The sequence below is a fragment of the Chenopodium quinoa genome, unplaced genomic scaffold (genome assembly GCF_001683475.1).
Source record: "Chenopodium quinoa cultivar QQ74 unplaced genomic scaffold, ASM168347v1, whole genome shotgun sequence".
Lineage (NCBI taxonomy): Eukaryota > Viridiplantae > Streptophyta > Magnoliopsida > Caryophyllales > Amaranthaceae > Chenopodium > Chenopodium quinoa.
The window spans coordinates 5696204-5712046 of NW_018744633.1; the positions used below are offsets into that span (position 1 = coordinate 5696204).

A 15843-nucleotide genomic window follows, 5' to 3' on the forward strand; every position below is an offset into this window, starting at 1 on the left:
AGGTGTTTGTCGTAGAGATTGGAGGAAGATAAATCTTCAGAATACTTTAACAACAAAGAGAGATCAAGCAACAACATCAAAATGGGAGGGTTGCGTCATTTTATATGATCCTACATTCAAATAGACACCGAGGGATATATATGTAAATGACCACCAATATATTGCCTACTCTATGGAGTAACATCGGAAATTGATTTTGGCACACCCTTAATTGATTTTGACACACCCTTATATGAAAAAAGCATAGAAAATTGTGCTCTCACATAGAGGTGTGCCAGAATCAATTTTGGTATGCCAAAATCATTTCCCAATAACATCATTCGAGAGAAAAAGGTATAAATGTAAATGTTGTACAACTTCCTTTCCCAATTCTTGAACATTATTATACGTAGTATTATTATGGGATGAAGGGAGTAGTTTGTAGTCGGTACTTGTCCGTGTCCAAGTATGCCATATTCCTCCCATAAACATTTCCATCCCCAAAACGAAGCCCAAACGACCTTCCAATTTCCAAGCTTCCAACATAATCCATCCAATTTAGCCAATACTAAAATCAAATTCAAACTTCATTTCATTCAAAGCGGGAAAACAACAGACCAAGAGCAACAGAAGAGAGAGAAACTACAACAATGGAGGAAACCACAACATCAACCAAGAAGAAACCACTCAGTCTCAACCAACGTTACTCTCACATCCTCTCTGCTTCTCACTCCAAACCTCCTCATCGTACTCTCCTTTTCTCTCTCTTCAATCTAACCCTAATTTCTGCAATTTTGTTGATCAATTTTTCATAATTTGAAGCTCCATTTTTTGGTGTTACAGGTGAAGGAAATCAGTCCAAGTTGAAGGAATTCGTAGAAGATGTTCCTCATTTCTCAATCGCCGATTCTGATTCTTCTCCTGGTTTGTTCTTCTCAACATTTTGCCCTATTTTGTAAAATTTTAATTTTTTGGTGTGGGTTTATGTTTGGGTGATTATTGAAGGGTTAATTAATTGCAGATGATATCGAGTTTTCGAAAGCGAATCGGGGTTCTGCGGTTCATGATGATGATTTAACTGATGATAGTATCACGCATGTTTCTGGGTTTAATGATGTTGTGTCTCTTACTGGTATAATTCTCTTCCTTTTTCCTGAATTTTACAAAACATTGAATTGAATTTATTTATATTAGTATGTGTTAGGTCAAGTTTAGTTTTGTTTAAAATAGCTGAAGTATTAGGTCAATTTATTTGGGGTGGTTTGGGTTGATCAATTTGGGGCTGAATTAACAGAAAAATCGAAGCCGGAGAAGGTGAAAATTCAAGGAAGGAGACGTCTTTGCAAAGTAGCGTGCAAAGATAATGATGATAATAACCAACAACAGGTTAAGGAAGATGATCTCAATTTATTTGATATTTCTGATTATAGCTCAGCGCCACCGGTGAAGGATGTGGGTTGTGGGGGGAATGAGATTAGGGATATACTGAATGATTTGAATTCGAGGATGGAGTTTTTGTCGATTGAGAAGAAGCCAAACCCTAGGCCGGTTGATCTAAAAGCTGTTCCTTTGGTGGATGTTTCGCTGCATGAAGAGAAAGTTAAGGGTGTGGGTCAAAATGATGAATTGGCAGACTCTGAATTTGGTAGTGTTGATTCGTCGTTTGCTAGTGTTTCTGAGTTGTCAAGCTCTTCATCGGGTGTGAAGGGTGGGGTTGATGACAAGGAAGTTGATAGTAGGGTGTTGAGTGAATCTGATGGGGACAATTTTGTTGAGGAAGCTAAACCAAACAAGGATGATTTTAAAGGGAAATCCAGGAATGTGAGCACAACAGTCAAGGAAGAGCCTGTTGTCACTCACAGGAGTTCAGCTTATGCTCTGAAAGATGAAAGTGATGATGACGAGGATGATTGTGTAGAGGTGGGAGGTAACAATTGGACTAGAAGAGAAAAGCAGCATGATGTTTTAATAGATGAGGAGTATAGCAATTCAAGTGTTGTTGAGGTTTTAGAGGGTGCTAAAGATGCTAAAGAGGTTAATTCAGTGGATGAATATGCAATTACTCTTACTGGCCCAAGATCAACTTACAAGCTACCTCCTAAAATTGGCAAAATGCTTTATCCTCATCAACGTGATGGACTGAAGTGGCTTTGGTCTCTTCACTGTCAAGGGAAAGGTGGGATTTTGGGAGATGACATGGGCTTAGGGAAAACAATGCAGGTAACATATTGTTTATGTTATTTTTTTGGAGTAGCTACTTTTTTGTATCGTCTGTATTTGGTTATTGTTAACAGCTTTTTTTTTTTTCCCTTTCTATTGCCTTTCAGATTTCTGGTTTTTTGGCCGGTTTGTTTAACTCACGTTTGATAAAGAGGGTAATGATTGTGGCTCCAAAGACACTTCTCCCTCACTGGATCAAAGAACTCTCTGCTGTGGGTCTTTCACAGAAGATAAAAGAGTGAGCTTACTTGACCATGTTAAACGGGAATGTTTGGGGTCTAGGAAGGGATTTTTTTTTTTTTTATTTTTTTTTTTTTTCCAACCACGTGTTTGTTTGACTTTCTAAATTTTGCTCCTATGCAGATATTTTGGAACGTGTCCTAAGCTACGACAGTATGAGCTCCAATATGTGCTTCAGGTTTGGCTTTGACTTGTCAAATTTACATGACATAGAAAGGGAATTTGTGTTCAGATCCTTTAGCTGGGTTTTACTGGTTTTGTTTTTGCACACACAATATCTTATATATGAAAGTGAATTTTTTATCCTGCAATTTGGTTATTAAATCATGGAATCAATATGACAGTAAGTTAGAAAAATCTAGATGACTTGATTTTCTTATTGTCACTTAGACATCTATATATGTAATATATCACTGGCATTAGTTTTGTCTTGTTTATCTTCTTGACTTTTATGAATAATTCTTTGTTTGCTTTGCCAGGACAAGGGTATTCTATTAACAACCTATGACATTGTAAGGTTTAATGCAAAACAATTATGTGGAAATGACTTTTATGATGATGACGGTGATGATATCCCTCTCTGGGATTACATGATACTTGACGAGGTAAGTGACAATTAGGCAGATCTATTGTTACACGTCATATGTTTGATTGTCTAGAAGCTTACTTCTTTTCACTTCCCCCCCCCCCCCCTTGTATCTTCTATCTCTCGTTTTCTTTCTGTCTACATTGTATAAATTAGTTTTGGATATGCTCACGTTTCTGATTTTTCCAACAAACTATCTTCATCTATTACCTAAAAAAAAGTAAATTTAATACTCCGTACTGTTTTATTTTTATATTCTTTTCCTTTTCTATTTATTTTTTTAATGGTCATAGAAGGTTACCATTTAACAAACAACAACTTTCATCTTTACTAATTGACTGCACTTGGGTTAGTTGCAAGCTGTTTTCATTATATTCTGCATCTTGGTGTCCTCCTGTCAATATATGGAGGTTATACATGCTGCAAGAAGCATTTTTCCTGTCAATATATGGAGGATATACATGCTGCAGGAAAATCTCCTTTGATTCTCTTTTTCTTACTTAAATCCATTTGTGTAAATCTTGACCCTTTTATATTTTTGTCTTTATAAATTTATTTAGGGTCATCTTATAAAGAATCCAAGTACACAAAGAGCCAAAAGTTTGCTTGGAATACCATGTGCCCATCGCATTATCATTAGTGGGACACCAATTCAAAACAACCTAAAGGTATTATCAATACAATCTCGTAGTTTTGATATGTTGAGGCATGTACAAGAAGTATCTATGTGATTTTATCATGATCCTTTTTGCTTCCTTTGATTGAAATAGGAGTTATGGGCACTCTTCAACTTTTGCTGCCCTGATTTGCTGGGGGACAAGAAAGAGTAAGTCTTTCCCGATCATGTAGCATCTGAAGGAGGATTATTTCTTATTGATTAGTTTGAGATTTGGTGTATAGGTTCAGGGAAAGATATGAGCATCCAATTCTTCGTGGAAATGACAAAAAAGCCTCTGAAAGGGATAGGCGTGTTGGTTCAATGGTAGCAAAGGTAGTGGTGTTTCAGCATGTTTCTATGCTTTACTATGCTTAATGTAGATTTGTTAAATTATTGTTGATGTCTTGATGATGATTTTACTACTTTGGGGGTTATGAAGCAGGCATTTGAATCCCATTGGGCATTTCTAATTTCTATATCTCTACTGTATTAAAAACTTTGTATTCCATTTGGGATGCTTCTTCCTTGGCAGGGTAATTGGGGTGGGTTTTAATGTACACATTTTTACTAGGCAACTGATTCTTATTCTGATACACATTGTCTGCCTAGAACAAAATTAATGATAAGTTCAGACAGTTTATGAGCCATTTTAAATAAAATATTGCTTAAGTCTAAAATAAGTGAATCTTTGCCTCTTTGGCTTCATATGGAAATAGATGTAATGATAATTCAATCTTTCAATGATATAAGTGTTTTTGTGGATATTCTTTGATAAATGTCTTTGGTTTTGAAAAGAAAATTAATCTTGGAAGCAATTATAATTCTTTGTTTTTCTTCATCTTTTATAAGTGATTTTTTTGATGAATGTAAGTTTAATATGTCTGTTAGTTTTGTACCAACTTATATTGCTAAGAAAAAAGTGAGAATGTTGACAAGATGGTGTATATTACAAGCGAAGTAACAGGAACGCATACAGTTAGATAACTTCAAATTAACTGGATTTGATTCTGTGCTTGCAGGAGCTAAGGGAACGGATACAGCCTTATTTTCTTAGACGTATGAAAAGCGAAGTGTTTTGTGAAGATGACACTTCAGATAATGCTAAGTTGTCCAAGAAAAATGAAATTATAGTGTGGTTGCGGTTGACTAGCTGCCAGGTGTAGTTTTTGAAGAGGCACATTCTCATTGGTTCTTATTTGAACTGTTACAGTGTCTAATAGTTTCTTTCTTGTCCCATATTTTGTGCAGCGTCAACTCTATGAGGCCTTTTTGAAGAGTGAGATTGTCCTTTCAGCTTTCGATGGATCTCCTCTGGCAGCAATCACGGTATTGTATCTTGTTATTGTCCTTTAACTTGGTTTTTCTTCGCATCCTTCATGCTTTGCATCGGCATTGAAGGTTTACCACTGATGATTTTTGTGAACTGTGAATTGTGATCTGTGTGTGTATATATATATGTTGTTAATAGTAGTAGTAGTAGTATAACATAAATACCCTTTCTAGTGTAATAAAATTTGAGTTTATTACTCTTAACATATGCAACGATCCAAGCTGCAGTGCCACATGGCATAATCACACATGAGAGTAGGCGCAAAGGGAACCGTTAGAGGCTGTGTTAGTGAAGCAGTAAATTTAGAAGAATGAGACAAAATATAGCAGGGGGTTTGTTAGGATATATTGTTCACTTTTTGTTGTTTATGATGTTTTTATAAAAAGGGGAAGAAGGGCTGTGCTTGTAAGAAAGTTCATCTCTTTATTAATGAAAAAGCCTCCTTATTTCCCTCAATCAGTCTGTTGTTTAAGTTCTGTGCTTGGTGGTAGCATTTCGTTACAACATATCTGTTGCTTGATACTTAATGGTGGCTTGGTTGCCACTATAATTTCGTGATTGTTTCGTTATTTGGGATATTGAGCACAGATCTTGAAGAAGATATGTGATCACCCTTATCTTTTGACAAAGAGAGCGGCTGAAGATGTGTTGGAGGGCATGGATTCAATGCTTAATCCGGAAGACTGTGGTCTAGCAGAGAAATTGGCCATGCATGCAGCAAATTTGACAGGGGAAGATGATCTTCAGGAGAAGCATGACAATCTCTCATGCAAGATATCATTTATACTATCTTTGTTGGTTTGTGGACCTACTATCCAAAGCCTTATTAATATTAATAATTATTTTTTCTTATGTCTAATATAAATTGTAATTCTTGTAGGAAAAATTAATTCCCGAGGGGCATAATGTTCTTATATTTTCTCAGACACGGAAAATGCTTAATATCATTCAGGTTAGTTTCGGTAATTCTCATCTTCCTGTACTCTGCCTTTAGTACTTAGGTTCATGAGGAATTGAGTGACTCTGCACATGATAGATTCTCTCAATACAGAAGAGGTCAGCCTTGTTGGGGAAGGGTTTTGTATGTAATTTGTGAGTCACGCTTCTTGACAAGGGCTAGTAGAGTGGTAGCATCCTTATGCAGTAGCTCGATTTTTACATGTGTAAAGTAGTGAGCCACAGTCATTCTTCGTGCATTTCAAGTTTATTGTCTTTGGTGTGATTTCCTGTTGTTTTTGTTTGGCCTTCATAAGCGGGTTCACACTTCTCTTATGATATTATCAGGAAGCTTTGGTGACTAATGGTTTTGAGTTCCTACGCATTGATGGCACAACCAAAGCTTGTGACAGGCTGAAGATTGTAAATGTCAGGGCTTAATCCTTTTTTTCCTTAATAGTTGAAATACATTTTGGAGATAATTCTGAATTTTATCTCTCTTCATTCCTGTATGATTATTAGGAATTTCAAGAAGGTCGTGGAGCTCCTATTTTTCTATTAACCTCTCAAGTTGGTGGTCTTGGCTTGACCCTCACGAATGCTGATCGTGTCATTGTTGTTGATCCAGCATGGAATCCCAGGTATGTACTTTTTGTATGCTATTTCATGGATATGAAAAATGCTTAGAAATTTATGGTTTTGTATCCTTGCAAATGCAAAATATGGAAATGGAAGGAAAAGTGAGGATATCTGGTCATTGTCTAATCTGACAGGACTCACAGGAAAGGATAACTGTTTTCTTCCTATATTTTTTCTGACAGTAGAAAAGTTTAATGTGCTCTGAATCTTCTGAATTTTGAATTTCCTTTGGCGTTTTATTTTCGAATAGAGGCAGCATATTGAACCAAACATCTTTATGTATGCTCATAAATAGGTGTCTTGTTTTGAGCAGGTTTCTGTTTTTAACCCCCAAATGTCACCATCAGCTTCTTTGAATTTTTTGAACATCCATATCTATATACTTTCAGCCATAGCTTGTCTTTGAATTCCTTATCATCCATAATTGAATATTCTCCCACCATTACCTATTTAAATGCCATAAATGCACCTCTGCCAATAGTAGAATCAGTACTTTTACTTATGGTTATCTGTCTTGCTGAATTAGAACCTAATTATTGTTTGTCTCTTGACATAGGGATACATGCTCTCATTAGTTTGTGTGTCAATGGAAGGGTTTTATCATCATAAATTTACTTTGATATGCAAACTGTGAAGGATCATGATATATTTGGTTAAGGGTAATAAGGGTATTAGTAAATGGTCAATTGTGTATCTTGAAGTTGGATTCTCCAGAGCAACACTATCACTCTTTGTATTATTTGTTTATATACAACCTCCAAGTCTCATGCAAACATTGGAAACAAGTAAAAAAAAATCTTCTATTTGATCTTTACAGTATGGATAACCAAAGTGTAGATCGTGCTTATCGGATTGGCCAGAAGAAAGATGTTCTAGTTTACAGACTGATGACATGTGCTACAATTGAAGAAAAAATATATAGGATGCAGGTTAGTTTTAATTTTTCTTTCTTGTTTTTGCCATTTATGTTTAAAGTGAATACCTTGTTTATTTTGGGTTAACATCTCGAACTGTGCTTTAGATATACAAGGGTGGCTTGTTTAAAACTGCTACAGAGCACAAAGAGCAAACACGTTACTTCAGTCAGCAGGTTTGTCTTCTAATTACTATGTGTTGCTCTTGAGCTAATAATTACAGTCATGATGTTTTATCCTTGCTAATTACCCTTTTCAGGATCTTAAAGAGCTTTTCAGCCTTCCCAAAGATGGGTTTGATGTTTCTCCCACTCAGTTGCAGTTGGTTGCTGAACATGGTGACCAGATCTCATTGTAATTTTCTTGTAATCTTATTCAGTGGGCTTTTCTGATTTATGATTTGTTTGCTTTCGTTTTATGTTGTCCTAATGTTTGTCTTATATCTGTCAATAGGAGTGACTTTTTGAAAGCCCACATCAAATTCCTGGAATCTTTAGGCATTGGAGGTGTCAGTCACCACAGTTTGCTTTATTCCAAAACAGAACCTACACCAGCTGCACAGGTAGAAGAAGATGAGCCAAGGTGAATGACTACACTGTCTGTCGAGACAATACTTACTGTAATATTAGCCATATCGGATTACACAGCTATGATTGGAGTACAAAGGAGGCTGTTTTTTTTTTTATATATATTTTTTTATTTCTGCATTTGTACAAGTCTTCTCTTATGTAGGATCCTAGAAAACCATGAATTCTGTTATCTGTAATGAGATAGTAACATTTTCACATTTTTTTTTATTCTCAGGAGAACAGGAAATAAAATATATAGGAAATATGGTTCTTCGTCAACTTCAACTGAGCATTACGTTGCTGGGTATGGTCTCAAATATTATGAACTGGAATATGGTTTTTTTTTTTTAAATTTTTCTTGGCTCTCTTGATATGATGCAGTAATGATTTCATTCTTTATTTAATTTACCCTTCTAGGTCTGAATATGCATTTAATCCAAAGGATGTAAACCTCCACAAGAACAATGCTTCCCCACAACGTGCTACTAAGCTTACCGAATCAGATATCAAGGAGAGGATCAATAGGCTTTCTCAACTTTTATCAAATAAGGTTAGCATCATTATTACATCACATACATAAAATTTGACATTTTCTTTTGTCCTGTGCTTTAGCTTGCTTTGTTTGTCAAATCAATTTAAGGAGCAGATAAGGAATGTACCTAATGTTTCCAACAACCTGTTTTTGCTGATATGCAAACCAAATATTGGCTGGTAGTTGACACACTAATTAATTTGTATAGATTTTCTTAAAGAGCTTTTAAGAGGCTATACAACTGTTGAACATCCTATAAAAAAGTATACTAATGGTTTATAAATCATGTTTTGTCAGCTTTAAGCCTTGACTTTTGATTCCCTAATGACTTGTTGATGATTCTTGCCATTTACATTCTTTCAACTGCTTCAGGCTACTATTTCGCGATTACCTGACAGAGGGGAAAAACTTCGAAGTCAAATCACAGAGCTGACTTTGGAGCTTGAAAATTTAACACCACCTGAAAGGACCAATCAGGTCATTGACTTGGATGACATTACTGACTCATTTCAGAGATCGTTACATGTATAGAAGCTTGATGCAGGACACTCTGTCCTCGTACTGTGGATTGAAATGTAATTAATGAAAGGGGTACATAAGTGGAGCTGATCAGATGATTTTTTATTTTTTTTTCCCTATTTTGGGGATATAATCTTTGGCTTAAGCATGGGGCACTGGCTTGATGCTCTTTGCTGGGAATGGTGTTGAAAGAATGTATTTATTTGCTCGGAAAGAACCTTGCAGATTGTGTTTCTATTTTAAACTGTATGAGGCATAATTTTGTTGTATATGCTCTCAGAATTGAACATTGAATTGCTTTTAATATCATTGACTCTCCATTTCCTATATTCAGTTATCCTACTTTTAAAATTAAAATTATTTTAATGAAGAGTGGAATGTTTTGTTGCTTAGCTTTGGCTTATAGAGTTATAGACCATCACAAGATTATGTTCCCTACCTTGTGGTTGGTTGAATGAACGAAGCGACACTTTGTAGGAACTTGTTATCTGTGTAAACAATTCCTATTAGGACATGTTTGGGTTGATGAAATATGGGGGGAAAAAGATAATGGAGTAAGTAACAATTCTGGTCACTTCCACTAGTTTGGATTTTGAGTAATCAAATATAGGGATTAATTTTTTTCCCGAAAAATAAGGGGTAATAGTTAATCACCCCTCTCCTTGGATAAAATATATCCCATGAATTATTGAATTAGTTTATAGAACTTGATAAATCATTGCAAGGTTAATCAATGAAGATAGCGTGCAAGACTTTGTTGTGTATTCGTTGAGTGTTTTTATTTTTAAAAGTTAGTTAAGTCTTATGGATTCAACTTAGTTGAGGCTAACAAATCCTAAATTTTTTTCCCCAATATGATTTTTCTGACGGATTGCTCAATGCTAGTGAAAATTAAGGGATGAAAAGGATGGTGCTTAATGACAATAGGTACCTCTCTCTTTTTACGAGTATTGTTTTCAAAAGTTAGTTGAGTCTTTGTGAAATCAACTTAGTTGAGATTGAGAAATCCTCATCATGGACATATTGAATTCTTTGTATACATCACTCAATAACGTTTTTTTTTTTTTGAAAGAAATCAGGTTAATAATATGAGTATCTAAATAAGCATACTCCATTGTTGAATGTGTAGAATGTTTTTGTAAAAGTTTGGAATGCAATTAGTCTTATCATCTCGTTGACTTTCTTGCTTACTATACACTATACAGTGACGAACTAAAGACTGAAAACCTGAAGGCTGTATTACTGAAGAGCAACAACTTCAAGCATTCCTCAGAAACTCATCAATGGCGGCAAAACTCACTTCCAGACTACTCCTTCAATCTCACCACCATCTTCATCTTCATCTTCCCGCCATTTCTCGCTCTCTCTGCTCAATCTCTTCTTCATCTTCAACAGCAAAACCATCAATTCCATCTCTTCAACCATCTCACGACGCAGATTTAATCTCCAACATTCTAATCGAACATCACAACCCTTTTCATGCCATGGAATCCTCCCTTCAACTCTACGGTATTTCTCTCTCCTCTTTTCTTCTTCACCAAACCCTAATTCGTCTTTCCCACCTCTCAAAAATTGCCCTTTCTTTCTTCTCCTATTCTCTCTCCTCTCACCCTTCTGCCATTGATGTCACCTCCTTCAATCTAATCGTCGATATCCTCGGAAAAGTTCGTCAATTCGACGTTGTTTGGCAGTTGATTCTTCAAATGCAAACCCTAAACCTAAAACCCCAGAATTCCACTTTTTTGATCTTTATTCGTCGTTTGATTGCTGCTAATTTTACCCGGCAAGCGATTCGGGCGTTTGATGATATGCCCTGTTTTACTGAAACAGAGGTTTGTAAAGATGATTTTGTGTATGTGATTGATACATTGTGTAAATATGGTTATGTTAGGGTTGCAATGGAGCTTTTTAATAAAAGGAAATTCGGGTTCGAGGTTTGTGTTAAAGTTTATGCTGTTTTGATTGATGGGTGGTGTAAGGTGAAGAGGGTTGATATAGGAGAAAGATTGTTGAGAGAGATGATTGATAAAGGGATTGAACTGAATGTAGTTTGTTACAATATATTGCTTAATGGGATTTGTCGAAAATCGAGTTTGCACCCGGATGATCGCTTTGAGAGGACGATTCGTGCTGCAGATAAGGTGTTTGATGAAATGCGTGAGAGAGGGATTGAGCCTGATGTTACTAGCTACTCTATTGTGCTTCATGTGTGTAGCCGTGCTCATAAGCCTGACTTGACTTTAGATAGGTTGGAGGGGATGAAGGCAAAGGGGATTTGCCCGAGTGTGGCTACTTATACGTCGGTTGTTAAGTGTCTTAGTTCGTGTGGGAGGGTTGATGATGCTGAGAGGTTGCTTAATGAGATGATTGAGAGTGGTGTTACACCGAGTGCTGTAACGTATAATTGTTTCTTTAAGGAGTTGAGAGGAAGAAAGGATGCCGAAAAGGCTTTGGAGTTGTATAGGAGGATGAAGAAAGAAGGTGTGTGTGTTGCGAGCTTGCATACGTATAATATCCTTGTGCAAATGTTTGTGAAGTTGAATAACATGGAGGTCGTTGAAGAGATATGGAATGATATGAAAGAAGCCGGGGCTGGACCTGATTTAGACTCGTATACCGTATTAATTCATGGTTTGGTTGAGAAAGAGAAATGGAGGGAAGCATGTGAATATTTCGTGCAGATGATTGAGAAAGGATTTCTTCCTCAGAAGATCACCTTTGAGATGCTTTATCGCGGGTTGATACAAGCTGATAAGTTGAGAACTTGGAAGAGGCTGAAGAAGAAACTTGATGAAGAGTCCATATCGTTTGGGTCCGAGTTTGATGATTATCACCTTCAACCCTACAAGAGATGAGATTTAGAGATGATTTTGAGGTGAGTGATTTATGCACTTCAAGCTAGATAAAGTCTCTATTTAAGGTTATCAAAATGTGGTATAATGAGTGTTGACTTGTTGTGTAACCATTTGGAATTAGAGGTGTCAATTCGGATAACCTATTTAGATACTGCAAATGCATCACCTCTGCCAATTGTAGGATCAGTACTTTTATTCATGGTTATCTGTTTTGCTGAATTAGCACTTAGTTATTGTTTGTCTCTAGACATAGGGATACATGTTCTCATTATTTTGTGTGTTAAGGAAGGAGGTTATCATCATAAGCTTACTCTGATATGCAAACTTTGAAGTATCAATGATATATTGGGCAAAGGTTAAAAAGGGTATTAGTAAATGGCCAATTGTGTATCTTGAAGTTGGATTATCCTTAGCAACACCATCACTCTTTGTATATCTGTTTATTTACAACCTCCAAATCTCATGCAAACATTGGAAACAAGAAATTTGATTTCTTCTATTTGTTCTTTACAGTATGGATAACCACATTGTCAATCGTGCTTATCGGATTGGCCAGAAGATACATGTTCTAGTTTAGAGACTGATGACATGTGGTGCTACAATTGAAGAAAAAATACACAGGATGCAGGTTTTTTTTTTTTTTTTTTTTTGAAGGCATATAGGATGCAGGTTAGTTATAGTTTTTCTTTTTGGTTTTTGCCATTTATGTTTTCAAGTGAATACCTTGTCTGATTTTGGTTAGTTATAATTTTTCTTTCTTGTTACCATCTTCAGCGATGTGTATATGACAGTCACGAACCAATTCAATGCTACAGAGTGAAGTATACTAAAAAGTGGCGCTCCATGATCACTGGTCAGAACGTGAACTTGAGGTTATTTTAAGGGAGCTGAGGATGGAACTTGGTTTCTGGGCAAAGATCAAGACAAGAAACCCAGCTGAAGCGAAGCTGAAGTAATGGCTATTAGAGGTGGAGTGGTGTTAGCTTCTTGACTCGGGGTTGTAGAACATCATTAGTAGTTTACTCTGTACAAGCTCTGGAGGACGTGTGGAAACAAGGAACAATGAACTAGCTGCTATACTTGCTGATATAGGGGAATTCCTCCAGAGATTGCAACTTTAGGTTCAGCTATGTGCCTCGAGAAGCAAATTTCTTGGCTCATTACCTTGTGAATTATGCTGTAAGCATGGAGGAGGAAGTGAAGATACATACAGGTGAAGATAATTACCATATGTCCATAATTTACAGTAGAGGGCTATTTAAATGTCTTGTGCATTTTCTAATAGAATACATTGTACTACTCCGTTCTTAAATTTTTGCCCTATTCTAATATTTGGGTTAAACTTTTAAAACTTTGATCAATAATTATCCTTGATCTATATAAGTAATAATATAATGTTGAATTCGTCTCATTGTATTTGTATAGTTTATGAATATCAAGTTTTTATAATTGGTATGCATATAGAAATAGAGATATTTTCTTCTTTTTTTTTTTGGGAATATGTAGTTTCTTTCACTAAACATTGAGTAAGATTTTTTCCCTTCTTTCAAAAAAAAATCCCTCCCCCTCAAAATAAAAAGGATATTGTTGACGAATGTCCCGGGGCGTTGAATAAGCTAATTAAAATAGAAAAATTAAATTAAAATTAATATTAATTACACCGATCGACGCGTAATTTTGTCATGTTTTTCCAAATTTGGCAAATAAAAAACGTCAACAGCAGGGTTCAAACGTGACATATTGACATTGATGTAATAGTAGCGTATTTTTAATATCTAAATAATTATATAGTAATAAACAAAAACCAAAATTCATGATTTATTTCATACTCTAACAGCTGATCAGCAGTTATCAGTGACACAGAGAGAGAAAGAGGAGATTTGCGAAATAACTCAACTATGGCGCATCGCCTCACTGGTAATTTTCTTCATCTTCCTCATTTCATTCTTTCTTTTCGATTTCATCCTCGATATTTCTCTTATTTAGATGATCGTCATATATATATAAACTGATTATACTTTCATAAATAAATTTTATTAATGAGATCAAAATTATATCAATAATGAATTGAATCCTAAACTTACTGCTAATTTAATATCCCTATAGAGAACTACCATTACGTACATATTTAAAATACGGATTTTTCACCAAATACCCCTGAGTTATTTTTTTATTCATCATACCATGAAAATCATCATATGCTCAAATGACTAACGGATGTCAACTCCGTTAGTCATTAAGGCTAATTATGTCACGTGACATATTTTAATTGGTTCATTTTATTATTATTTTATTAAACAATAAGATTGAAAAAATAAAATTGAAAAAAACCCTAAACCCTCGGCCACTCTCCCCATCGCACCACCAGCCCCACGCTAGCAACTCAGTCCTCTTCGACATCGGCGGCCACCCTCCCTCCTCTTATCCCATGTCGCTGTTGCTAGTGCTGTCAATTCGGGTAAACGGGTCGGCTTTGGGTCGGGTAAGAGTGGGTCGGGTCAACTCATGTCAGGTCGGGTCAATTCAGATTAATTCCATGACCTATGCGGGTCGGGTTTGGTTTGGGTCATGCTTGATTCGGGTCACGTCGGGTCATACTTCTTATCGGGTTTGGGTCGGGGTTAAGGTCGGGTTACATTCGGGTCGGGTGAACAATAGGTCGGGTTTAATTCGGATTTTCACGGGTTAAAACGGGTTAAGGTATTTCTCGGGTTCGAGTCGGGTTTGGTTCAAGTCAATAATTTGCGGATTATAATAAGGTCGGGTCATTCTCGGGTTTAAATCTGGTTCGGTTCAAGTCAAAAATTTGCTGGTTATAATCAAGTTGGGTCATTTCCAAGTCGGGTTAAACTCGGGTTTTGACAGGTTAAAACGGGTTAGGGTCAATTTCGTTTCAAGTCGGGTTCGGTGCAAATTAATTAAATTGGCCGTTGTAAATTGGTAAATCGGTGCAAGTTGTAAACCAGTAAATTGTCGTTTAACAGCAAATTGGATGGTTCCACACACCAATTGGATTCCCGTAGTGTATTAAGGACCATGGTAAACATTTCGCTACTTATTTTTATTTAAGGGCAAAAAAAAAGTCAAAAGATTCCAAAATTGATGGCTAATATCCACGTTTTTTTTTTGAAAATTTTTTGAGGTTTTGGGGCTAGTGTAGAAACGTCTTGATACTTTAGAGGATACATCTCGGGCTCATATAATACAGTTTAGAACCATATATGATCATTATATGTTGTTATAATTGTTCGTAGTATGCTTGAGTTAATGAAATCCATGCAAGTGATAAACCGGTAAATTGGTCGTTTAAAGGCAAATTGGATGGTACCACCTACCCAATTACACTCCCAGAGGGTATTAGGAACCATGGTAAAAATTTCGACAATTTTTATTTCCAGGAGAAAAAGGTCAAAAAAATTCCAAAATTGAAGACTAATATTCACGCTTTTTGAGAAATTTTGGAGGTTTCGGGGCTCGGTGTCGAAAAGTATTGAAATTGTAGGAGATACATATCGGGGTCATATAATGCTGTTTGGAACCATCTATGATCATTATTTGTTGTCATAATGTTCGTGGTAGGCTTGAGTTAATGAAATCGATGCAAGTTATAAACCGGTAAAGTGGTCGTTAAAAGACAAATTGGAAGGTTCCACCCATCTAATGGGACTCCCGGACGGTATTAGGGATATGGGGAACATTTCGAAAATTTTTATATGTAACACCCTAGAAATTCCTTTCTTTTAAAATACATGTTTTGCCCTGTTTAAAAATTTAAATAGGAATATCTAAGATATTACCGCCATCGTGAAAACGGCTAAGTCAACCATCAAAGACACACAGCGGAAGACTAATTTCAAAACCATTCA

At 36.0% G+C, this 15843-nt stretch overlaps 2 protein-coding genes across 2 annotated transcripts; both read left to right on the forward strand.

The window, feature by feature from the left end:
* Positions 1-466: 466 nt before the first annotated feature.
* LOC110701278 (protein CHROMATIN REMODELING 24-like) lies at positions 467-9449 on the forward strand. Its single transcript, XM_021878900.1, has 23 exons — positions 467-726; positions 823-903; positions 1001-1111; positions 1274-2199; positions 2307-2437; positions 2563-2617; positions 2919-3044; positions 3586-3693; positions 3796-3851; positions 3926-4016; positions 4703-4840; positions 4932-5009; positions 5602-5811; positions 5894-5965; positions 6298-6378; positions 6472-6590; positions 7406-7517; positions 7610-7678; positions 7762-7856; positions 7956-8084; positions 8307-8375; positions 8489-8621; positions 8976-9449. Exons 1-23 carry the CDS (start codon positions 630-632, stop codon positions 9132-9134), a joined length of 3246 nt encoding a protein of 1081 aa, XP_021734592.1. The 5' UTR covers positions 467-629; the 3' UTR covers positions 9135-9449.
* Positions 9450-9869: 420 nt separating this feature from the next.
* On the forward strand, positions 9870-13593 carry LOC110701279 (pentatricopeptide repeat-containing protein At2g13420, mitochondrial-like). Its single transcript, XM_021878901.1, has 3 exons — positions 9870-11997; positions 12491-12646; positions 12752-13593. Exon 1 carries the CDS (start codon positions 10406-10408, stop codon positions 11975-11977), a length of 1572 nt encoding a protein of 523 aa, XP_021734593.1. The 5' UTR covers positions 9870-10405; the 3' UTR covers positions 11978-11997; positions 12491-12646; positions 12752-13593.
* Positions 13594-15843: the final 2250 nt, after the last annotated feature.